The sequence below is a fragment of the Camarhynchus parvulus genome, chromosome 3 (assembly GCF_901933205.1).
Source record: "Camarhynchus parvulus chromosome 3, STF_HiC, whole genome shotgun sequence".
In the NCBI taxonomy this organism is placed as follows: Eukaryota; Metazoa; Chordata; class Aves; order Passeriformes; family Thraupidae; genus Camarhynchus; species Camarhynchus parvulus.
The window spans coordinates 16495415-16521753 of record NC_044573.1 but is presented as its reverse complement, the minus strand read 5'-3'; the positions used below and the strand labels follow the sequence as shown (position 1 = coordinate 16521753).

The 26339-nt window shown below is 46.2% G+C and overlaps 1 protein-coding gene across 1 annotated transcript in view; it reads right to left on the bottom strand.

The window, feature by feature from the left end:
- SPRED2 (sprouty related EVH1 domain containing 2) overlaps window positions 1-20178 on the bottom strand; it is a 59313-nt gene extending 39135 nt beyond the window's left edge. Inside the window, exon 1 of the mRNA XM_030944401.1 lies at window positions 20017-20178. Within this exon, the coding sequence (XP_030800261.1) occupies window positions 20017-20063 (47 nt within the window). The 5' untranslated portion in view covers window positions 20064-20178. The remainder of the gene's footprint in view (window positions 1-20016) is intronic.
- Window positions 20179-26339: the final 6161 nt, after the last annotated feature.

Below are 26339 nucleotides of genomic sequence, written 5' to 3'. Positions count from 1 at the left end.
GCTGGTTAACGCTTATGATTCCGCTTTCATTTTTAGTAGTGTGGGAATTATTTTATTGCTCATTTATGATAGTTGTACTCATATTCTGCCTCCTTCAGAACACAGAAAAAACACAAGGCAGGCTTTCCCTCCTGTAAAGGGTACTGCAAGTATCACCAGGCTTGCCTTGGATCAGGACATCCAGCATTAACTATTTTCATACGGGCATGCAGTGGTAGGACAAGGGGGAATGGCTTTAAGACAAAAGAAGGCAGGTTTAGGTTAAATATTAAAAATAAATTCTTTATTCAGCGGGTGGTGAGGCACTGGCACAGGCTGCCCAAAGAAGCTGTGGATGCCCCATTCCTGAAGCGTTCAAGGTCAGGTTGGATGAGGCTTTGAGCAACCTGGTCTAGTGGAAGATGCCCCTGCAGGGTCTTTGGAGCAAGATGAGTTTTAAGGTCCCTTTCAACCCTAACCATTCTATGGTTCTATGATTCTATTTCTTAGCTTACTGATTTTATTATTTAAGTCCTATAGCAGGCAGAGATTTCTCTCCAGTACCTCTGGCTTCCTCTGGCCAACTGTGTGCATCTCCTAACCCTTACTTTGTTCTCCCTGCAGCCAGACTTCCTGTTTACATCTCTGCTGTCACTTCCCTTGCACAGCCGAAGGGCTTTGGAAAAAGGACAAACAAACAGGCGTTTCCTCAAGATGCTGGCAGTTGCGTGCCTGTGCCCCTCTCCCTAGCCCTGTCCTTCATCTGGTCACAACACTGTCACATGCATTTAATGGTTTGCATTTCCTGTGCTCTGCTTTAACAGGCAGAATCTTTTAAATGCTGAAAGATACAGTGTGCCGAGTGCCCACTGAATTGCCCCTGGCAAGAGGGATTTTGTTTGCACACAGCAGAGAAATCAGTCAGAGGAATCATCTTGGGGTCATCCTGTTTTCTCATTCTGGCAGGTAAGGATGAGTTGTTCAACACACTGCATGTTCACGTTTTCACACCAATTCCTTCCAAAAAGGTTCAGTATAGGGACAGCTGGAGTCCCCTGATACATATGGAAGAGACCAGAGACTCCCATGGTCTTTCCTTTTAGCAGCAAAGATGGTGAAGCAGCTTCTCATCTTGTACCCATCAGGGGTTTTGGTACACTCACTACTAGCTGGGAGCTGCCATCTCAAATCTTCTGGATTCATTGGGGAATACCACAACATCAGACCAAAAAACCTGCTAACAGCTTATGCAAGTCTATTAATTTAAATGACCACAGCACTGTTTAAAAGCAACAAAAAATGAAACCTGAAGAAAAGCAACATTATCTCCTTGCAGAAGATCTGTGGGAAGAAAGCATCTATCTTTTATGTTTGGGAAAGCCCCATCTACACCATATACTGTCCATTTTCAATAAATGACTGAAGTATCTACAAGGGAAGAAGAAGATATACCCTGATTTTTTTTCTTAACTTCACACTGGTTTTTCTCTGTCTCAAGCCGTGTAACAACCACTCTACGCATGTTCAGCAGATGATAATGAAACCACACGTGTTTATCTCAATCCAAAATGGCTTCATTTTTCCCCCCTCCCCTTAAACTCAGATTTAACCAGGGTTTTAATTCTGAGGATAAGAGGTGCATGCTTACCCTTTTATGCTCCACCTACAAACTTGGGTTTTTTTCCTTAAGGCAGTTTCATCCAGCTATAAGTCTGACTTTAGGATTTATCTGTCTCTGCCACTATGTCCACTAATATCTTGGAGCAAAAGAAATTATAGCAAGGAAGAGCCTTGGTCTGAAGATGAGTGTCCTCTGTATTTGTGCAAAAGGAGGACAGCTCTATGCCCAGCACTCCACTGTGATGTTTTGGCTCTGAGAGAAGTCGGCAGCAGAAGAGGAATGTGTCAAGACTGCTCTGCATGGCCTTCTTTTCCACTAGAAATTAATATTCTGAGAAAACGGCAATAACTTCCCGGCCTCCTAAGGGAAAAGACCACTGCTTAAAAGCAAGATGAGTACAAACTTTGCTAAACAGTTTGCACCATGATGAGAAATCACAAGTTGACAAGACATCTGAAAAAAACCCCAAACTCAAATCAAAGAAAACTCCCCCATGCCTTTCTGAGTGTGATAATGAGATATTTTCAGCATTAATCTGCAAAGTGGGGCAGTGAGCTGCTCCTTTGTCCAGGGATGCCTCTTTATTAATGTTAGCACCATGAGGAGGCTGCTGCCCAACCTGTGCTTCCTCCAGCACGGGTTGCAGGGACAAAAAGGGTTGCAGGTTGTGCAGGGACAGCCCTGGCAGCCACCAGGCCAATGCTGAGAAGATGCTGTGGGTATGAACACAGCCCAGTGCATTCTGCCATGGAAACCCCAGGCTGTGCCAGAATGAGCTCTGACCTACAGGCCCAGCTCCAGCAGATTCAGTGACGGAGTCAGATGACGACAGCTCCTTTCGAAATAGAAAGCTGAGGGGGAAAGTCAGTTACTCATCCAAATCCAGTGCTCTCCCTTGGAAATGCATGGATGACGCATACCATCAATTTTGAGAGGGGAGAAATCACATTTCTCCTGTCTTCACCCTGTCCAGATGTGCATGGGCTGCAATGAGTCCAGCGAGGACTTGGGAGTTAAGTCCCCATCCAAGACATGCACACATGCACGAGGAATATAGGAGGAATAGATTTACACATTTAATGCAGGTACTTAGTGCTGAAATTAGCTAGACGTAACAAAAGTTATTAGTGTAGCAGCTGAAAAGATTGTTCCCATCCCCTTATAACAAGGCAATGCAACATCTGGATGTGGAAAACAGTTGACTAATGGCCAATGCTCACCTTGCTAAAGGATTAAGTGGAAATCTGTGGCTGTCTCAAGAGAAAGCCTAGGATGTAGCAGCATTCCTCTTCTGGAATTCCAGCTAACACTCAGATAGAAGTCCTCCAGATGCATTCACAACCAAGTAAATGAAGTTTAGTTGAAACAATGCTTTGCCAAAACTAACACAAGGACAGTGACCTCTGGAATTTGGTGCTACTTGCAGATGTCCCAAAGGTTGCCATCAATGAAGTCATAAAAAAAGGTACTTTAACCCTTGGCAGTGACTCATCCAGGTATTTTTTCTAGCAAAAAGCCTTATTACTGTGGGGAGAGTTTCCTATTATTTGCAGGAAAACTCAGAGGAGAACAAACAGATACTAATTTGTTAAAAAGACAGATAAACATGTACAGGAAACACTTCTATGAAGGTCCTGATCCTCTGAAGATTAACAATCTACAGTACTGGAGACAAAACCATGACACTGAGGAAACAAGTGAACTATAAAAACAGGAAGAAGTGGAAGTTTATTTTTTTATGTTATTTTGAGGGAATATTTGTTTTTCTGAAGCTTAAGATACCAGCAAAAGCCTCCATCTGCAGGTCATACTATTCTCTATACAAAAGCAGCTGCAGCAGGTTTCCTCACCCAGGTCCCCAGAGCTGTCAGATGGGAAGGCCATCCTGCACAATACAGATCTGCTGTTTCCCTAACCAACACTGTTGTTCAGTTTTCACCTCATCTAAAACCATTATGAATTGATGCACAGACAATACTCTGTAGCTGACACCAATAAATCAAGTTATTTTGATGCTGCATTTCCCCCACAGCTACAGGGCTAGGCGCTCCCTCCAGATATGTATTTTGGTATATTTACTGTAACAATATTAAGGTAGTACTTGTTGGAAATGAAGGGCTTTGCCAAAACCAGAAAAGTTGTTCTGGACTCTCCTGCCTTAAGTTTGCATTCAAATGAAAATAAAACCATCACTGCTGTGAATGACAAGGATGCAGCTGGGATGTGCTGGGGCCAACCACCACTTCTGCAGCAACCTGGTGGCACAACTATTTTCAGACTGCCACAAGTCACCAAAGATGAACAGACCCCATCACTTTGTCTGGAGGCACCAAACTTTGCTTCTGTCTCAGAAACATCTCGTGTTCACTCACAGTGGCATCACAAGGAGCCCTCAGACTTCTGTTCTATGATACATAACTTATCCTCCTTAAGTGAGTCAGGCTGAGGCACAGCACTGCCATGGGGTCTTCTGCTGCTAAAGGAGGTGGGGAGAGTAGGAGACAGGACCTCCACATCAATTTGTCTTCACTCAGGATCTTTTTGAAGCAACTTCTCCACCTTTTTCTTGCAAAAGCCTGCAAGAAATCTAGATGATTCCCACTGCAACCAATGCCACGCACATGTACTCAATGCCAACCTAAGAGCAGAATTCAAATCTTTTTGCAGAATTCCCAGAGCACAGAAAGCTATCAATGCAAAAAATAAGTTCAACTTAACCTGAAAAAAAGGTTTAAATATTTATACTCCTAATATATCCTCATCACTTCACTCTTCAGTACCATTTATAGCTGAGTTATTTTTGTCCACTGAAAGTCATCCCTTTGAACTAGGGCATTCACTGTTTAGGAAATACAATTAAATTTCCATGTTAGTTAGTGGATGTTAGTTAACTAGCAGGGGGAAGATTATCTACGTTAGAAAAATGCAAGTGCAACACCATCAGCCCTGCTTTCCACTTGGTTTTGACCTCTACCACAACTGCAATAATGATGCAGATGTTATTTGTACGGTTATTGCACACAAGTTTCTAAGTATCTCTATACCGGATCAAATATGAAGCAATTGCTCTTTGTCTAACACACACTACACCAAGCCACATACCTTCTGCTTTGGTATTAAGAAGAACAGTGACTGCCTGTAACAGTATGGTCATCAGTGGGTACCCACCTTTTGCCAATTCACATTTCCTTTCCACATGCTTACTTACATTCAAACGTTGCTGAACTGCTGCAAATTCAATTGATCAGTTTTTACCTTAGTTACCTTCTGGGTTTGTCTGTCCAACGTGTGCTCATGTACCAGGGTTTTAAGGGACCAAATGTTCTACATCACCTTGTAGTTCCTCCTGTTAAGTACTGGTATTGGTAATTAAACAACTCACATCAGTTACAAGCAGAAATTGGAATAATAATAATAACAACAATAACGGACAGAGCCCATAAGTACCAGCTTCTAGGAAATCACTATCAGAAACACTGCTAAAGTTTATGCTCTCTGGCTAATTAAGTACTTGAGGTGGAGGTAAGAAGTTGCACCCATATACAGTGCTTACCAAGACTTCCTGTGCTTTCCACCCCAATATATATCACCCAGAAAAGTAATTTCAACTCTGAAATGACACTCAGATATCCTGACTTCACCCCTTCTTTGCTCCAGATGAAGGAATGAGCTACCAAAAAACCCTGTGCAATGCTTCCACAAAAGTACCAAACTCTGACTCCTGCCATTGAGATAGATCATCAGTAGAGAGCCAACCAGCAAAATACAACAGTGTTTTGCTCCATTGTCTGCCAATACCCAAGAGATACTTTCAGAAGTCACGGACTGGCTCTTCAAGTCCTTTTCTTCAAAGCACATAAAAATAGTATGAAGTAACAGCAAAGCACAATAAAATGGTGGGTGCCTCATTCGGCTTCTGAGCTCTAGCAGCTCTGGTGACAGGACACAGTGTCCAGGACAGTTGTAAGCCAGATGATGCTGAAAGCGCTGGACTTTTGTTCTGGGACATCTCATGGCTTCTTCACTTTGCACAGTCCTGGCTGCATGGGGCATTTTTGCCTTACCCATTAATCAAGCAGTGTTTGAGGTCCATCAGTACTTGGCACGCCAATGACATGACAAATAAAATCGCAACAACAATGAAAACAATAATAAAATTCAAGCAGCTTCCAAACTCTTCATGGCACTTACAGACTCTGGACTCTCCTGCCAAGCAAGGTAATGATGGCGAAGGCTGAGCTCTTGTGCCAGGGACCCCAGATACCCATCATGCCTATAATGACCAGCTGTTGCCAGCATGAAGGATGGTACAAGCACTATTTCAAAAATCCCACCCCTGGAGAGCGCCTGGGACTTCCTCTGCCAAGCATGTGGCATTGCAAGCTCCAGGGGGCTCCTCACTTGCTTTCCTGAAATGCTGCTGTGGAATGGGCACAGAGGGCTTTGATGAGCCCAGAGGTGCTCACACTGTCTCAAAATAGCTGGTTTTATTAACTTTAACCTGCACCCATGGGCTGCTGAAGGTGCTACATCCCATTTAGATTTGCAGGGATAAAATTAAGCTTTTCCTTTGATAGGGAGCAATTTTTGTGCGGTGCCACAATGCTTGTTCGGGCAAGCTTTCTATTCACCTGGGGCAAATATACTCTTCAAGCTTAATTAGATCATATCCCTAGCTAAAAAACTTAATAGTTAATTGAAACTTCATGCCAACCTATGGTCTGCTCTGCATGTCTCTCATGCCTCGTGTAATAAAAGTCCAAGGGTGGGAGAGCAGCGTGGGGTGGGGAGAAGGTTTAATTTTAGCCAAAAGGAAGAACAGAGTCAGCACACTGCCTAGCTAAAGAAACAAACAAAAAATAAAAATCCACTCTGCCACAACCCTGCTCCATGATGTGAACTGACTAGTGTATGCATATGTACCATAAAGCAGAGGAGTGCTAAAAGTCAAGAAGTGTTCACAAAACTGGAGGTACAACCATGGACAACACAAGCCAAGAGTGCTGTGCTATGCAACATGGGGGGACAGTCTGCACAAGCCTTGGAGATGCCAACAAGGCACTCTCGACAAAACTAAGGCATGTCCTACAGAAGGGAAGTTATCACATACAGAAAAAAGTATCTTTTTTAAGCACAGAAGAGGTTAGTATATTTAACATTTTAATTAGCTCATGAATGGCAAAACCACAGCGCTGCAAAAGAAGTTCCTGTATTTAAAATGTTCCAAAATAAAATTAATACACAGGGACTGGATTTCAGCCTTTTAGGTATTTCTTTCCCCCATATTTAAGGTCTAGTTTTCAGAATAAGTTACATATAAGATAGCAAGAACATATACAAGCTGTAAACAAGCACAAACCTTTCAACTTTTCTTTATTCAATTAACTGAAGAAACTCATTCATGTTCTCTGTAATGCAGCACCTTCCTACAAGCCACACTTCACTCTCCCTCCAGTCATATGTTTCTTCCTGGGATTCAAAGATTTCCCTTTGGTGTCAAGGGAGTTTCTAAATTCCCTTTATGAATTATACAGCAAGAGATACCTGAAAAAGGTGCTCAGCCAAGGACAACCCCATTGAAGCCATCCAAGGAAAGCCCTCCTTGGTTTTCTGCCATCTCACTAACCTTGGGAGCTCTAAGGACAGCTCTAGCAATTTACAGGTAGCACTGTCCTGGACCTTATATAATACATTTTTGAGAAAATGATTATAAGCCTCCTAAGTTCTCTGTTGTCCAGAATTTGAAGCAAAACATCAAATCAGCAAAACACCCCAAAGGGGTTACTTCTTTCATTGATCAACACTTATCATTTTCAAGTGTCTTGAAACGCATGACATAACAGGAAAATTTACCTATGGATTAAAAAAAACCCAAATTCATCAAGCTGTTCTGCATTTTTTGTCCTTGCTACACGAGATCTTGAGGAGAAGTTCAGGCGCCAGACAGCTCTGTCCTATGCCAACACCAGTTCTGTAAAACACAGCACAGTTTCCCTTCCCTGTTTGCTTTGCACTGTGGACTTCCACGCCTCACGTCCCTGCAACCACCGCCATCCGTCATGCTCCAGCTGCCTCTCCCTGGCTATTTACTTAGGGCTGGGTACGGCCAGGAATTCCTCCGTGTAACAAAATGTACAAATGTGCTTTTATGTGGGGCATTTCGATGCTGGAGAGTGCTCTCAAGGAGTTTCCCTTTTCTGTCCTGGGGAGCTGGCTTTACTCAGAAGTTCAGGGAGCAGCAGACATTTCTTGCTGACAAAAGTCACATGTGGAAGCAGAGGAAAGGGGTTCAACATTTATTCTATCCCCCTAAGGAAATGAGTGCTTAAAAGAGTGCAGAATCCAGAATGTAAGATAAGATAAGGCTTAACAGGTAAGGAAATAGCTGGTGCTCTGTATCTGGTAAGGAATGCACCCCTCAAGGATAAGCCAAGGAAGACTCACTGTCTAACACTGGAAGACACCATCTGCAGACACAAAGTACATTCACTTCTGGTCTAAGAAAAATAGTCACCACCTCCTGGTCCCTCTCTAGCAAAGGATGACCCAACTGCCCCAAATGCACATCGTGGCAGTTAATAAAACCACGAGCTGAAATTAATCAGTACAAAAAATTTGTATTTTTTCTGCTGAGCCATCACCAATTAAGATAAATTTCTCTGTCATTCCATTCTTGCCTCCTCTCCCCACTGCTTTCATTACACACAGGGATGTTTACTTCAATATCCACCGTAAAATAAATCTAGTGCTAACCACACTCAGAAGTAACATCAGTAGCTACCTACCAAGTATTTCTTAATGCATGCTAAGATTTGGATAGTCCCTTTCACATAAAGATGAGAGAGGATGTGAAGGGTATGCCTTTGATGTTCGGGTCTCAATTGAAGGAGAGTTAAAGTTGACCATTTCAAGAGACAACCCCTTCCAAATGCAGGCATGTTCTCTGCAAGCACCAGCAGCAGCTTTCACCTAGCCCACTGGAGCCCATTATTGAGCTCTCATAATTCACAACAAATAGCTTATGTTACATACTGTGTCTAATTGTTTCATAGACAAGTGGTTGGAGACAACAGACCCAGATGCCTCTTGCAAAGCAGTTGGGTTTTCCAACCCTGGCTACAGGGCAAGGGCTTCTTTATACTGAACAAAGGCAGCACCTTGCTGTTTTAAACACCCACACTGTGAGCGAGTATAGCCAGGGCTCACTACATCACCCAAGGTAAATGATGATCTGAAGAATGTCCAACCAGGGATGCTCATTTTCAGTCCCACCTCTACCATTACTACCCTAAGCACAAAAATTAGAGCAATTTTTTTTCTTCTTAAAATATGTAGAAGCAAGCACTACTTGCAACTGACTATATACAGGAGGGTACCAGACTCATGTATAACCACAAAACCTGGTAAATGGTCTTGTGAGAATTTCTCCCATTCCTGCAGCAGAGTGCAAACAAAAGAGGGAAACAGTCTAATAATATTGAATTGCTTTTTTTCCTGCATATGAAATTTGTACAAAAGGCATGCCTTTTAAAATCTCAACACTTAAGTGCTAGAAAAAAGGATGTATTTTCTTCTCTGTATCACCTTACCCCAAATCGACATAGAAACTTCAGTTACATTCACAATCCAAACAGAATGGATTAGCAGAATCACTCTGTGATTTTATTACTTCAATCACTGCAGAACGTGGAGTGCATTTGGCCAACAGAGGCAAACCCAAAAGCAGCAAAGCACTCTCCTGCTCACTGCTGTTCCCCTTTGGTTTTGTTCAAGTCAGCGCTGAGAAAGCAAATTAAGCTTCCAACACTCAGCTCCTATAATGGCTGGAGATACGCAGCACTGACTCCAGAAGTTTATATATCTTCTCTTTAAAACATGAATGGGAAACTGTACACAAACACCCTTCTTTCCCCATCTCTTCCTTCCCATAAGAAAGGCTGTTTATTTTTTTATTTGACCTTATGAAAGGTTGGGGAAGCTATTCCACCAATACTCTGATAAAGGTTGCCCACGCTTCCTTAGGGAAATAGCCAAGGGAAGGAGGAAAAAAAACCAACAAAAAAACCACCACCCAAACACCACCACAAGCAATAAAGCAGCTAGATGTATTATTTAATGCCTTTTGGATAGAACACCAAATTTTATCGACTAATTAATCCAGTCTACAGCTCACCCAGAGCTTTCCTGAACTAGAAAATATAGAGTACACGGATGTACAAGCACTAAGTACTGCAGAACTTCAGTGCTCCATTGCCAACCAAGATAAAACTGCCTCAGATAGGGATTTTTGTGTTTTGATTTACGGATCTTCAGGACCACCATTCCTAAAACAGTCCATGTAGCTACTAACTCTAGGGAACAATTGTTTATGCTCGTGGAGATTTGGAATGAAGAGGGGCTTTTCTGCATGCACTGGAAATTTATTTCCGGACTCTTGCTTAAAGGCACACATGCAGAACCAAACCAAATGAATGGTTGGTGGCTGACTTTGTTAAGCTGTAATTTTTTTCATTCATGGGCTGTGATTTTAAAGGGCTCCTCAACTGCCCACTGGGGGAGGATCAGCACAGCTGAGGTCACTGGCACACCAACCACGATATCCACATCCAAAAGCTGGGAGACCCTGGCTAGATCCTGGCCTCTGGGCACACAGTAAAAAGCCTGGGAGAGAGGCAAGATTTTTAATGTGCAAGCACAGAAGAGAAGTTGGGTGAAAACATCACAGTAAGGGAGGCACACATATTTTAACATCATCCAGCCCAGCATCATGCAAGCTGGCCACGGCAATCCCAGGATAAATAAACTCTTTTGGAGTTCAATCCAAGGCATCAAAATAAGCCCATTTCTGTCTCTCCTTTATCTGGTGTCGCTAAGCATTTCTACACACACCACATTTCTATAATCATAACTTTGATGTCAAACAGATAAAATCCCTCACCTTCCTCCTGACTCTGTGTTTGTAAGGATATTAACCAAAACTGGTCACTTAACCAGAGAGACTGACCTGGGAAGGTTTAGGACTTCTGGGTAAGGGTGAGGGAGACACAGACTCTAGTAACTGATAAAAACACAAACAAACCTGATAAACAGCTAAGAAAAGAAGACCGGTTGATATTTATCATATAACTTGTTTTAGGAACTACTGTAAAAAGGCACATCACTGACTGATAAGATCTTCCTAATCAGTGGAGTTTATGTATACATAGGCACAAGGGGAAAAGGTTTATTTGGACTTTAAGGTTCTTCCTGTAGGATGTGGTGTTTATAAAGGGTATTTCTAGAACTTCCTGACTGCATTTGTGAGATCGTGCTCTCTGTGTGCCTCCAGTTCCCTCTCCACACCAGCCTGTCCCTCTCCTCTCAATATCCTTTTAATTTTTAAATTTTATTTATTATTTTAACCAATATGGTTAACTCTGCATTTCACTTCCTTCAAATAACAAGCAGAGGCTCACCTCCAGCACTGTTTAGTAATTTTCCAGCCATTCAATACACTCATGAAATATTACTATAACAAAATGCCAAATACTTGCACAGAAATGAAAGAAGGAAATCTTTCCCTTAAGCAGCTCTAATGGCTTAATTGTACTGCAGCCTTTTATTCTTGCTTTTAAACACAAAAACCAAGCTCTCCACTCTCTTTTTCTCCTAGTTCAACTAAACACCAAGTGCCTTTTTAAAAACACAATGTCATTCAAGCAATGCAAGTATGAGAGTTACTATTTTATAAAACTCTGTACCATTTCCTAACCCTTTTTATCTTTACAGCCACCAAACTGCATACATATAGTAACAACATGTAAAGCAATCATGGACTGCAACCAGCTTAACACCTCCCATGCCAAGTTTCAGTCAAGGATGAATTACATTGGCAGAATTATAAATCTCTAGTGATAAAGGTTTTGCTGCAATTTCCCCAGTATTTAATAAAAAAGCCCACCACAGAAGTATCAGTGGCTTTTCCATAATTTATAAACACACACACTTTCAATACGAGCATAACAAGCTCCTGAAATGCAGAGATTTACACTGAGGTCTAAGAGAGGTGTCTGTACTCTGGCCCTCTGTTGCCACCAAGGCAAGTAGGGCTTTTAATACAACTTCAAAAATAAAAATAGAAACTTTAAAAAGAAATCAGCACTAAGGAATCAGACACCTTGGTTTTTAGGAAATGTGATCACGTAAGGTGGCTGCATTGTTGAAACTGTGGAGAAAATTGGAGAAGGCAAGTCTAGGTCTGGCCCCATCTTCAGCAACATGCTCTCCCATGCAGCTCTTTCACAGCCAATCTGCTAGCAGAGGAGGTTGAATTTCTCAGCTTATCAATATCACCAAGACCCACTGCACGGGGTACCTAAGGCAAAATTAGGCATTCATCACCCCACTGAAACACTGGATTTCTGACCTCAAATGCTCACTTACACAGTACAGACAAACCATGAAGAGGTGCAAAGATGCAAGCATCACAGTAATCACACAAATAAATGAAACAAAAGTAAGTAATTGAACAAAAACTAAGCTACACATCTATAATCTCCAAGCATGCTTTAAATTAACCCAGGTAATACTTTCAGATCTCTACATCATTTTAAAGAAGGAGACAGTTTGTAAATAATTGCAACCCCAGAGCCAGATCCCCACAGCAGTACTGACTCTACTTGCCAGTTCTGCTGATGCCTTTCAGCAGCTCTTTTATGGCATCCCTTGGATCACTGGAAAACAAAACAAAAAAAAAGCTCTCCAGTATTAGAACCTGGATATGTTTCCCCTTCACAGTCCTCAAGGTTCTGCAAAGATGGATGTGGTGACAATCGCTGCCAAGGCATGATCCCAGCTATTCACCCACCCCCCACCCCCTTCTGTCCCAACCTGAGGCAAAGCACACGCTTCCCTCTGTGCTGCAACTTGAAGCATTAGTTAGCAACCTTCCCTCAGCTCCAGGGCATACCTTTCCACTTGTAAAACCAGGTGAACAGCCAGCATGCCTTCCAAGCACTTGGAAGCCCAGGTGGGAGTGTTTGGACATGTCAGCGAAGAAATGCAACGAGTGGAGGTAAGCTGAGCTCTCTGCTTTTAGTGAGGGAGTGAGCATGATGGGTATCTTTTTGGGTAGCATCCCCCTCAAAACAGGGACCTGCTCAAGGTGCTATGGATTAGGAATCATTACAGAAAAAGACGTGCTGCCAGTATTTAAAGGGAGAAAGCCAGATAGAAAGGAGATCCTTCTTTCACCTCACGTATGTCCCCCAGAAAAATGCTTTCCACCACTAGTACAGGAATTAACAAATAAGTAAAAAGCATTAATGGTCTAGAGACTCAAAAAAAAAAGGTAAATTACACAGGTGTGCTTTAGCTCAGATACTAATTGTTTCTAGTGGCATCAACTCATTCTAAACACATACTTAATTCCTGTAAAACCACATCATTTAAGAAATGCCTTTCTGCAGGTGAGGGTAGGACCAGCAAGGAGCTGGTAGGTGAACTGTGGTGCTGCAACAGGCTCCAGTGTTTAGGGAAGAAGCTTTGTGATTTCCCACAGCGTTTTGAAACTGACTGCTGTACAATTGCCTTCAGTGTATTTCAAGTACTGCAATGGAAACTAATCTTGCTCTCAACTACTCAAACAGGCAAGCGATGTTCTACATTTTAATGTACAGGAGGGAAGCAGCCACTTCTAGCTAGCAAGAAAAGAAGTATTGGGACTATCCAAACAGGATGTATGTATAATGCAGTTAAAAAAAACCAACAACCTAAGTGTTTCCAGACCTCCTCGGGACTTGAGTGCATGTGCAGAACATGCTCCTGTCCTTGCACGGCAGCGCAGGTCCCTACAAGCCGGAAGATGTGTTTTCCATACACAGGATGAAAAGACGCTATCAGGTTTTACAGCACATCTCCCAGCGCCAGTCTGGCAAAGAGCAGCAGCAGAGGTGGAACAGTGACCAACTCAACCCTCCTATTAAAAAGGAGGGGGAAGTGGTTACTCTCAACAAGAGACAAACATTTTTGTTCCTAGGGAGAGACGCACACAGGTAAGGAGTCCTAACGTTACTTCTGAAAGCCCGTTTATCCTTCGAATAGTTCACTGAAGACACTAATTCCGGCTTGCATTTTTCCTCGTTTCTGTAGTACCTGGGACAAAAAGCTCTAGCTAGCAAGGAAAAAGCTTCATCACCACCCCAGTCTTCAGGTCATGGAATGTTTTTGTCCTTGCCAGACACTGTTGTCAAAGTCCACACTTTGGACAACTCTGCAATCCCACTTTGGAACCACCACAGACGGGGAAATCAACTTCTATTGTTAGAAAGTCCTGTAAACCCTCGTCCTCATGCCTGCCAGTAAAAAGCTTCCTTCCTAGCTGGAATAGCCATCAGGAGTACTCAGCTGATAGACTCAAGATCTCTCCTCTGATTACATGTAGGAGTTGGGAACAAAGGGGAGGGGGGGTGACAGGGACACAACAAGTCCCCAAAACATAGTCCTTGAAGTGCAAGTTGCAAGCAATGAAAGTCAAACAATAAAGTTATTTAAAGACTGTAAGAACAAGCAGGCTAGAGACAAAAACAGTACTTTGGGTTAAAACTCACTTTACACCTACTGCAACAGGTAGAACCTGCTGGCAGAAAAGTCTCCAACAGCCTTGAAAGCAGGTTTTGTAATAGTGCTTTTGATAAAACACCATACTTTAAGGCGAAGCATCTACTTCTACTGCATGGGGTAGACAGTGTTTTACCCCACTGGGTGCATGTTGTAAGGATCACCTTCCCCTGATGTGAGGAGAAAACACTGCCATGAGGGTTTGCCTGCAGCATGAGTTGTAGAAGTCCTGCTTCCAGACAAGTGTGACACATGAAGGAATAGAAATAAAATCGAGAGGAAGCAAAACAACACCCTCGAGAGTATGGAGAAAAGGAAATGGAGACCGAAAATGACATGGAGTGAAGACATCCTCCTGGACTTTGAGATGATGTCCACCTGCCCCCACAACACTTGTCTGACGTCAAGCTGGAGCAGAAAAATGAGGTTTGGGAATATTTGCAGGTACCAAGACTGATGGTGATAAGCCTCCCAGAACTGCTGTGCTGGTGGGCAGAAGGGCAGTAGTAGTGCATTGCTTTGCTATTCTCGCTCCTTATCCCAGCTCCATCCTGCAGCTCTATAGCCTCCACTCATCCAGCAGTGAGAGCCAGCAGATGGTTTTCCCTGCTTTGCAAGGAATCAGATCCTGAGAAACCACGTGGGCAAACCCAGCCTTTGCTCCCAAGAGCTGATGCAAAACCCAAGGTGAGGGTAGACAGAGAGAGAAGGCGGCCAGCACAGCCCAGCTGCATTTCTCTGCAGCTTGACAGGGTCAGGTTTACAGCACTGAGCAAGCACCAGAAAAATAAATGATTAAAGGAAATTTGACAAGGAAAGGGGGTGGATGTGGGTAGAGAAATGGGAAGGAAGGAAAACTCAGAAGATCTTGGCAGAAAACCAATAGGTAAGAAAAGAAACAAAAAAAAAAAAAAAAAAAAGAAGAAGAAGAAAAAAAAAAAGAAATCATTAGAAACCATCAGCTGAGTTTACCCATGGCCAAAGTGGGAAGAAATGGCCAGTGCAAGCAAGATGCTAGGAGATGCTGCCCTGCTCTGCTTGTTGCCAGGCTTGCAGCAGACCTCTCTTTCCAGTGCTGGGATTCATGTGACAACAGCTTCTTGCTTGCTTTTGGTAGTCTAGAGAAATGGAGACCTGCTGCAGTTCCTATCTCCTGTCAATCAACTCCACAGTCTATCTGTGCCTTTTTTAGTCAACTGACCTTTTCTATTTTACTTCTTTTTTAAATTCTACACTGCTTTAGAAGCCTAAGTCCTACAAAAATCAAATGCTCCACTTAGCAAACAGGGCATATATCAAAAACACAGTCTCCAGAGCTGTACTTTTAGTTTCACTGATCTCTGTGCCCTCTCCACCTCTGCACGGCTCCTGCAAGAAAGATCACCTTGTGCTGTTACAAAGTAGCAAAAAAAGGAAAAACAAAAAAGCCACATTTTTCAATGAATTTGTTGTAGGAGCAGTTCCTACGTCCATTCTGCTGGAGGGAAGGAAACGGAATTTATCGATTCCTCAAGTATGCCAGACTGTGTAAGAAAGAAAAATGAGGGATTGAAACCAATAGTTAAGTTGTGTCTCACTCCTGAGCTCCTATTTTCCAGCCTGGTCCTGAAGAGGGAGGACAACTACCATCATCTCCCTGCAATTTGGTGGCCGACAGGAAGCAATTTTGTGGTTTAAATCCAGCTAACAGCAAACCAAGCCCATGTTAAGAGCGAGCCTTGCCACACAACGCACTTTTGTTTGCAGCCTCAGGATTTAATTAAACAGGTAGATAAAACCTACCTTTTAACCCACGCTCCAGGGTGTGCCTCAGTGAGATAAAAAACAGGCTGCAAAAACAGGTCAAAGATGATTCCAGTGCTGGTGCAGCATCTGCGCCCCACTCAAACACTGTCCCACTGCACTCCTCAAGAAGGGGAGCTGCACCAAAAACCCTCACTTTCTGGCCCAAAGGCAGGTTGGTTTGGTTTCTCCTTTTCAGTGCTGCATCTGGATTACCCATGGGCTGCATGAGGCCATAGCAGGGTCTAATGTGCTCAGAAATTAAAAATCTAGCTCCCTTCCTCTTGTGGCAACCCTTTTCCCTTCCAGTTGTCTGACCGAACACCCTCTCCATACATCTTCCACCTACAACTTCTTTCCAAGGCATTTCCAAAACAGAAGTAGAAAGAGTAGAAAGGGCAAATCCGTTCTTTTTTTTTTCCCTCTTCTTCATCTGACAGATCTATTATTCCCTTATAAACAACTACTTCTCCCAGAGACCGAACAAAGCAGCTACTTACATGTCATATTTTAAACAGGCATGTTTTCAGGCCAAGAAATAAACAGTTATATTTTGGCAGTCCTTCATTTCCTGTCCTATTTGCGAGCGATAATGTCATAACACAGTGTGTCCCATGCCTTCCTCCCTGGCTAAAACTTGCAGCAAAATAATTTAGCTGAATGAGCTGCCTTTAATACCTACAGAAAAATCATAAGAATGGGGCATAAATGTAGTGAAAATGAAGGAGGGGAAAAATTTTTTTTCAGCACAAAGGGCAAGCTGCAATACTTATGGATTCAGTATTCAGAGCAAACATTGCTGGTGTCTGCTCAGACGTGGAGGGAAATGAGATTTTTGGATGGGCAAAAGAACCAGCAAGAGCAAGTTGAGTCTAATTTTCTTTCCTTCGACAGGAAAAAATACATTGGTGTGATTTCACACCACATTTTGCTGTCCTGGACACCACCACAGCAACCCTACACATATGCCACTTAACTCAGCTTGTTAAAAACCTCCGGGGGACCAGTCCCACTTGCAAACACTTGGCAGGAGTGCTCCCAGCTCACTGGAATAAATCAGGTGTGCGCTGGAGCGGCGGGGACACTCCCGGGACACAGCCCGGCCAGGGCATCGCGGCTCCATCCCAAGCAGCGCAAGGCTGCGGACCAACACTTCCTCGTTCTCTGACCTTTCCCATTTAATTACTTCCTGTGACTTTCTTGGAACCATGCATCGGAATGAGCAGGCGGCAGCCTCCAGGCATAACCGAATCACTTTAAGGGTTCAGCTCCATTCTCCTCCTCACAGGCGGAAAAGCCACGGGCAGCCCATCCAGGATGGCTTCGGAGAGGGTCGCCCACAGCCGCCCATCTTCTGGGTGCGGCGCTGCCCGAAATCCCCCAGCGCTCAGGTCCAGCACCGCAGCCTCTGATTTATGACCTGGCATCCCCATTCTGCCCCCACCCTGCAACGTGCGAGGCAGCACGGGCTGAGCGAGGGGCAAGCAGGAAAGCAGAAATAAAGGCTGAGATGCAGAAAGAGGCGCTTGCCTGGCAATGACAAACTGACCTCTAAGTATCGATCCGAAATGGTGCAGTTCTGAAGGGACCGATGAGTTTCAGCATCCTAAGTCCTGTTTGCTTCCCTTCTCACTTTTATCAATTGCCTCAAAACTCTAAGTGCAATTGAGCTGTTCTCAAGAAACTACTAAAAAAAATGGCAAAAAGAAGGGGGGGAAACCCTTGTTATTTACTTGAAGAGGGTTATTCTAAAAGGCATCCTGACAGCGGTCCCTTTTTTTGTAATCTGGCTGTTAACATTTGCTCACAGTGCACTCAGTGAAACAAGAATAGCTATGCAAATTAAAGCCAGATATCTAGGGCAAATAGCGCGCTATACTACCATTGTTCTGACAGCTTGAGAAAACTTATCAGAAGAGCCTGTCCTTATTTCTTTTAACACCATATATATTGGAGAAAAAAAAAAATCAAATCACTTCACCCACCACTGAAATGAAAAAACAACCCATGAGTCACCGACTTCAGCAATGCTATCAATCAATGCGAGGCTGGAAGCGAGGAGCTTACAGAGGAAACCATGGCTTACCTAAAACACCTCTCCATGCCCTACAAAGCAAAGGCCTGCACTAAACCCTGACAGCCCAACCACGGCCGCCAGGAGAGCCACCAGGGATGTGCACTGAGGTAAGGACCATGAGGCATCACTGACCCTGAAAGGCAACACATCAAGACCCCAACAAAAAAGCTTTCAGTGGCCTGGGAATGGGTTGAGTACCAGCTCCCTGTGGTCACCAGCACTCCCAGCCTCCAAGGGACCAAAGCACACAGTGCTGCTGGCTTGATAGGTGACCCCAGGAGGGGTGCCCTGACCCAAGAGCTCTTACACACATGAAAACCATTAGCTGAAGCCTCTGTCAGCATGGCAGTCCAGCAGCACATGGAAGAATTCACTCCCAAAACAAACTGCAGCCTACAGTCAGGGGAAAAAAATCCCCCACCTAACCATCAGAGCCAAGTGCTCGGTGTTTTACACCAACATTCACCTCTCCACTGAGCCCTGCAGGAAAACACATTTGGAGCAGTATCTCACCTCAAGATGAAGGCTGGTGAGCGCCAGATTTTTGTCCACTGAATTGGGTTAGATTTGACCCCGTGTTCTCAAACCCAGAGACAGGGACCCACTTCTCTTCCTCTTGTCCAATCTTCAAAGTTTAAAAAAACCCCAAACAAACCAAATGAAGAAACAGTTTTTTTAATTGGAAATGAGTTGGCCACGTTTTCCCAGCCTGTTAGGTCATGCAACTACTTATTTTTTTGGTTTTTTTTTCTTGTTTTGGTTTTTCTTTTACCAAATTCAAAATAACCACGATTTTAGAAGCCACATATAAGCACGTATTTATAGTCTCTTCATTAAGAGCTGCCAAAATAACAATTCCTCTCAACACACACGTTGAGGCCAGAAGCCATTTCCTTCGCCACTCACATTTCTCCAGTAAATCACCCTAAAATACGTTTATCATCATGAAGGTGCAAGTGTGGCACATGCCACCGATGATGATTTTTTTGGACCTCAAAACCAAGCCAAAAAGTTGCACAATTTTGACGCTGCTTTATAAGCCCTGCAAGGAGTCGTTTTAAAGCACGGTACATCCTATGGCGCTTGGCACCGACCCAGTCCTGCACGCCAGTGAGTCACTGCTCTTGACTGTCAAAACGCCGAAGGAGATAGCCAGGAACAGCCCTTGGGCCAGCACGGCGTGAAAGAGCCCTTCCTGCCATTCCGCTGCAGTAGCTTTAGGTTTTATTTTGGGGAAGAAAGCATTAAAAAAGGGAAAAGGGCACCGTCGGGCATTTTGAAAGCCTCGGTGCGGCCTCTCGGGGGGTTTATTAGCGGGGAGGCGGCGGGAGGGCTGCGGGGCGGGGGTGGGCGGCGGGGGTGACGGTGAATGGGGAGGCCGCCGGTGACCGGGTTTATGAATGCGGCGTCATGTGACGGCGGCGGCGGCCGCCCTCCTATTCACAAAACGGTGGCGGCCGGGGCGGGGATCCGCGACGTCGTGTGTCTCCCCCCAGCTCCGCTTCCCGACCCCCCCAGGCCCGGGGCTGCGCAATGGGGGCGCGCACCGCTCCCCCCTCCCATCTCCGCCGCTTCCGCCTCCGACCGCCCCCGCCGGGCGCCCCGAGCCCCTCGGCCGGGGCGGGGAGCGGCGGCGGCGCGGGGCTGCGCCCCCTCCCTGCGGTGCCCCGGGGCCCCGCACCCCGGCGGGGCCGCGCCGCCCTCCCGGGGGTTTTTATGAATGAAAGGGCCGTATGCAAATGAGCGCGGCCCGGGGGGAGCGCGAAATGGCGGATGCGCGGGCGGGCGGCGCGCACACGAACGCGCGTGGCCGTGTCCCTCTGTCCGCCCGCGGCCGGTCCGTCTGTCCCTCAGTGCACGGAGTACGGAGATGAGCGACCGCCACCGGTTCCCGTCGGGGCAACAAAGACTGCCCCCTGTTCCGTGCCCCGACCCGCCCGCCGCCCCCGGCCCCGCTCACTCGTCAGGGTAGGCTTCCTCGGTCATCTTCTCCCCGTCTAGGCTCATCCCTCGCCGCGGGCGGCTGGGCTGCACCTCCGCATCTTCCCGAGCTTCACATGGCGAGGGAGGCCGCGCCGCGGCGGGCCGGGGCTGGCGGCCGCGCCGGGCCCGACGGCGCGGGAGCGCGGGCGGCGGCGGGGGGAGAAGGGGGGACTACGGCCGCGCTCGTCGCCGGGCGGCGGCGGCCGGGGGCGGAGGAGGAGAGGCGGCGGTCAGCGCGCCGCGGGGGCGCGGCGGGGCGCGGCGGCGGCGGCGGCGGCGCGGGGTCCGGGCCCGGGGAGCGGCGCAGCGCCCGGGGGCAGGCGGCGGCGCCGGGCCAGCCCCATGGCCGCGATCACGCCATGGCGGGGCGCCGCGGGGGGCGGCGGAGCGGGCAGGGAGGGAGGGAGCGGGGAGCCCCGGCAGGAAGCGGCGGCGCTGCCGCGGCCGCCGGGAGCGGGCAGGGCAGCGCCGGACCCGGGCGGGAGGAGGGAAGGGAGGAGGGAGGGAGCCGCAGCGGCGGCGGCGGGGAAGGAGGAGACGCGGCCGGCAGTGGCGCCGCCCCGGCCCGGCCCCCCGAGCCCCCGCGGCGCAGCGCAGCGCCCGGGGTGCGGTCCCGCCGCGTTCGCCTCCGCCCGCTGGCGCCGCCCCCCGCGCCGCAACCCCCGCGCCCCGCCCGCCGCCCGGCGCTGCTCTCGGCCGGGCCGGAGCGACGGGGCCCGCCCGGCTGCGGCTTGTGCCGTACGGCCCGGTTCGGCTCGGCTCGGCCCGGCCCGGCCCAGCTCGCCGGGTTCAGCCTCACCCGGCCCCGCTTAGCCCTGCGCAGCCGGACCCGCAAGACCTGGCTCAGCCCTGCCAGGCCGCACTTAAAAATCACAGAATCGATTAGGTTGGAAAAGTCCTCTGAGATCATCGAGTCCAACCTATGACCGAGCACTGGGTCAGTCAGACAGTGGCACTGAGTGCCACGTCCAGTCTTCCCTTAAACACCTCTGGAGGCAGTGACTGCACCACCTCTCTGGGCAGACCATTCCAATGTCTAATGACCCATTCTCTGAAGAAATTCCTCCTAATGTCCAACCTGAAACTCTACTGGCGCACCATAAAAGTGTGTCTTGTCCTGTCACTGGTTGACTTGGAGAAGACCTTGCCAGATGCTCCTTTCTGGTAGTTGTAGAGAGTGATAAGATCACTCCTGAGCCCCCTTTTCTCAGGCTAAACAACCCCATCTCCCTCAGCCACTCCTCATGAGATTTGTGCTCCAGACCCTTCATCAACTTTGTTGCCCTGCTCTGGACATCTTGGCTCACCTCAGCCTGACTTCTCCCAGCCTGGCTGGGTTCAGTGCAGCCTGGCTCAGCTTGGTTCGGTTTGGCCCAGGGCAGCCTGGCTTGGTGCAGCTCCTCGTAGTGGCTGATGAGACCCATAGGATGCGTTTCCATACCATGATGTTGTGTGCCCTGTGAGTGGTCTGGCAGGTGATCAGTAGAAGAAGCCCAGGGAGCTAATGCTGTCCCCACAGCGGTTTTCTCACCATCCTTGTGTTCTTCCCACCCCACCTTGCCCTCTACGAGAGCTCAAATCGCCCCATAGAGCCACATTCAGAATTGCTGTGGGGTGCACGCTGGCATGCTGGTAACATCATACAGCTTTTCTCGTAGGTCAGTTCAAATGCTTTTTGCTGCAATGAACAGTGCCATAACTGTAAACACTTTACCAATTTGTGTTGTGTTCATAGCTACACCATGACATCTGCCCTCAGGACTTGTTTGGTCCACAGACGAGGGGTAACAGGAGCTGACTATAGAAAAAATAGTTTGGCCCATGAAGTTAAGTAACTAGCTGTGAGTTTTTGTTTTGCTTCCCCCATCAATTCCTCTGTGATCGGGCAGTCCTGGGAGAAGAAATGTGTCTGTACCACCTCAGCACATCACCTTGCCCTCCAGCTTTCGCAGGCCCCTCCACTGCAGCATCCCTTTCCCGCTGCAGGTGGGGAGATGTGCCATCTCTGCTCTCACTGCATTGGGATATTCAGTCTTGTTATGGCTGCGGTTCCTAAGGGAGTCACATACTGATTTAACTTTCAAGTCTAGTCTATGGGATTTAGTCTTGAAGGGGCTTTCAGATTTTGGTGTGGAAATTGTATTTCTGCTCTGCTGGGCTTCAGTTTCTAAGTGCTGTAAATTTTCTTTTCAGGAACAGAAGTGGAAACTCTGAGAGAAACCTGTGGACTGCTAGTAATGAGATGGAGGCAAGAGCTGATGAAAGCTTTGAGGTCTTCTCCTCAGGGAGAAGCAGTGCGTCCTTCAGAGGTGGTACCAGAATTTGCAACTTTGTGGCACAATATTACAGTAATATTCCTGTCACTGCTAGAGGTTTGGCCATAACACCAGATAATGTGTGAGAGTGCAAGCCTGCTGCCCTCCCTTTGGAAGACTGTGGGTGCTCTTTTGGGTGGCAATGCTGTCTATCCCCCCCACCCCCTTCCCACCCATTCCTTTGCAAAGGCCGGTTTGTCACCCCCTTGGCTGTGCTAATGTCCCCACTGAGGCGTGACACTGCTGGATCTGCTAAATGGTCCTAGCTAATAATACCCCCCAATATCTCTTTCTTTTGGAAAGTTATTCAAGGATCCAGCTTGCAGAATGGTATGATAAACATCTTGGCAAAGCTGAGCTGGCAGCAAAAGGAAGTGTCAGGACAGGAGTAGAGCGGTTGGGGGCAAGGAAATGGCAGGAACGTCTTTCAGCTGCTGTACAATAAAAGACCAGATGTAATGATTTGACACAGTTCCACCCATCCTATGTCTTCTTTTCCCCCCCAAAGGATGCTGAGATTGCACAGACCTCTAACATCCTCAAAATCTTTCATGCCAAAAATTTCTGTGATTAGCAGGAACATTGATGTGCCTGAGTGGGGAGCATGGCACTTAGCAGTTGCTTACTACAGAAGCAGAATATGGGGAGAGTTATAGCCCTGTGAAAAACCCAGGGCACAATCATGTAATTAAAAGGCCATTATAATGGTTGTACCTCTGAGGTGGACTGGGTATTAATCACTGTCTGATTAATACTTGAGACCTTGTCTGTGTGATCTGGATGTATTTTTATGTGCTTATGTTGTGTGTGCACATATTTACCCCGATGGTGAGAAGCAAATGTATCTGAGGCTTGGAAGCTGAAGTTTTACTTGATCTATCTTCTTGAGTCATTTCCTGTGGATTTGCAAGATCTCTTATTTGATCTCTGCTTTCACTGTCCTGCCAATTTGCAAGCTGCTAAGTGATTTATTCTCTTAATTGTTTCTCTCACTCACTGCACAACCCTCTTACTATTACTTTCACTGAAGTATTGAATTTTATTTTTCTAATATTCAGGTTACTGTGCCGGTTCTTGTAAGCCTGTTGGAGCTGACTGACTTTTCTGAATGAAAAGGCTCTCTCTCAGAGGTGTGATTTCTGTTTGTGCATTGTGTTGTTTGTACACAGAGCTTCTGCTCAAACACAGAGTAGCGCTTCCCTGCGATGCGATCGTTAAGGTACCTAGAATTAATTAGCCTTTGGTGGCAGAGCTTCAAGGCAGCAGCTCCTGCATACTAACGATTTGCCTGCTATGACTGTCCTGTGTTTTAAATTCAAAAGAAACATTTATTTTGCAGAGTAATACTTCAGGTGTTGCAGAGAGCCTTGTTTCTGCTCAGATTGGAATAAACCTCCCTGAGTGCTGTTACACCTTTAGCTAGCACTTATTTAGGGTGAGACCCACTGGAATTTGAAGTGTCAAAGTTTAGGATGGCATTTACTGCAGGCTTGCAACATAGCCTCCTGCCTTCACTTAGTCTCACTTGTAAAGCCTTTCAGACTTTGAGCTGAAATCTTCCACACTGGTGATTTAGGAACCTAATTATGAATGTTGGTACCCTGTTGACTGTGCTGAATTCAATGATTTTTCCACTGACTCACTTGGTGACTTTGAATGAGTGAGGAGTGGAAGTCAGCAGTCCTGAATCATGCCATCCTCCAGACAATTACCCCCCTCCCCAATAATTCTTTTGAGCAGCAATCATATTTTAAAAGTAATGATTGCATCTGTATTTTCCCCCATCATAATTGCTCAGAATTTAAGAGCTACAAAAACAATCTGCAACATTTCAAGTCAGTGTAAAGTCTTTCAGGATTGACACTTTTTGGGAGGTCACAGTTTGGAAATACAGGTTTTTTTTTCCAGCAGGAGTAGGATTTTAGCATGTGGTTCGGAGAATTGTTGGGATCCTTTTTGGGCACCTGCCAGGGGAAGAGGATGTGGAGAGCTCCTTGCAGTCTTCCCAGGATGTTCTTTTGGAGGCTGGTAAAACCAGAGCAGGCAAGCAGAACGGACCCTTGCTGCCAGATGAGCAGACTATTCCACTTCTCCATTTTTCAGTCTTTGTAAACCTGCATTTTACCAGGACAGAAAGTTGAGGTGATCTCTGCGCCATTGCTTGTATGGCTTTTCTGGACACCATGGGATCAACTTGGGCAACAGCAGCAAATGTGCTGAGGACTGGGAAGGCATTGACCAATGCATGCAGTCAGGCATGAGTCATGCCTATGGGACAAATCTGGTGTCATTCGTAGCTGTGTTCCTCCAGCCTCGTGCTCTCCTTCATCCTCTCCCAAAATAAAAGCAAAGTTTATTGAAATGGGGAGATGGTGAGGAAAAGCAGTATTTTCAAACCCTTGCTTTCCTACTGGGCACTCTGTTGCCCTCTTAATATTCAGCAGTATGTGATTTATAGCCCCCCTGACATGGTGGTTTGGTGTTTCCTTTGTGTGCATAACTTCCTTTTGATATAAAGGGATGATAACAAACCTAAATTGTAGTCTCACAAGCACATGACACTTTGTCTTTGTGGTGCAGATAGCAGGAAAATGCTCTAATCTTGAGTTCAACACTTCAGCCTACCCACCCCCAAATTCCACCCTGGTGAGAGGGTGGCATTAGCAGGTTTAGTGAGACAGCAGTGTTGGTGGGGGTGATTCTTTCACACACAGTAGTGCAGGATGATGGTTTTGGAAGTGTCACTAGAGTCAAGTCCCTGGCATGGACTCAACAAGAGACGGGTGCACAGCTGCTTCTTGAACTTTTTAGCGTACCTTTTTGTGCTGAATGTTTGGAAGGAAAAACTGCTACAAAACCTTCACTTTCTACTGCCAGTTTGCAGTGGTGCTCCTGCGTGTTCCTGACTCAGCATGCCCTCTGGACCATCAAACTGAAAAATAAGTGTGCAGAAACTTTGCAAGTGTCACCGCAACCTCAGGATTAGTCCTAAAGCCAGGCTACTTTCAGCATGAGGGAAGGGCTGCTCTTCTCTTGAGATGCCTTTCCACCCTTGAGAGGTTTCTGCATTTTTGATACAGCTGTTTCCAGGGCCTCATGAGAACTGAACAAACAGATGCCAAATAAAGTTTTACTTCACGGAGCACAAAAGTGGATGGATCTCGGAAAAACACTGGACTTGTGCACACCTTTGTCTCCCCTCCTTGGGGGTCATTTGAATCAGGTTTGAACCTTTAAGTGTATTTCAGAAAGCTGCCTTCTGATAGCCAAACTTCACTTGGGTGTTCCTCCCTTTCCCTCACAGCTATTGTGAGACCATCTCCTCTGAACACTCATGTTCCCTTTATTGCAAAGCTCTTTGATCAGCCTCAGCAGGTGACATGATGAACAGTTGACTGACTACTTTGGCAAACCAGTTTTGTGGCTTGACCTCCTTTTCACACACAGTGTCTTGCTGTGAGTACAGGGTCCTATTCAGTGTCTGAGTGTTGTAATTGCTGGTTTACCCAGTCTAGACCTGGTTGTGGGAGAAACCCCCGCACAGGTATCAATCAGGAAAGGCTTCTGGAGTTAAATTAAGCATTTGAAATATGGAAATGCTGACATGGCTGGGTCAGATGTTTGATGGTACATAGGGGAAATGAATTGTATATACCCTGTCTGTATCCTCATTTACTCAGCCCTTGGCTTCAGGGCTGCTCAGTGACACTGACCCACTCTGTCCTTTGCAGATGCTTGGCCATATTTAATTTCAAAGGGTGCCAGTCCACCCTCTTCTCCAGGCAGATATTTTCCCTTGTGTCAATATCCTCATAACTCCAGCTAGGCAAATATAGCACATGCCTCATGAGTGTCCTGGAAGGACTCAGAGGTGGAGAGTTAGAACTAAAGAAGTCTCATGGTTAACCCCATGCACCACTGAACAGCTTTGGGATAAGTTGCAGCACATGATGAGGAAGCTGGGAGGAGAGTTTAATGGTCCTGC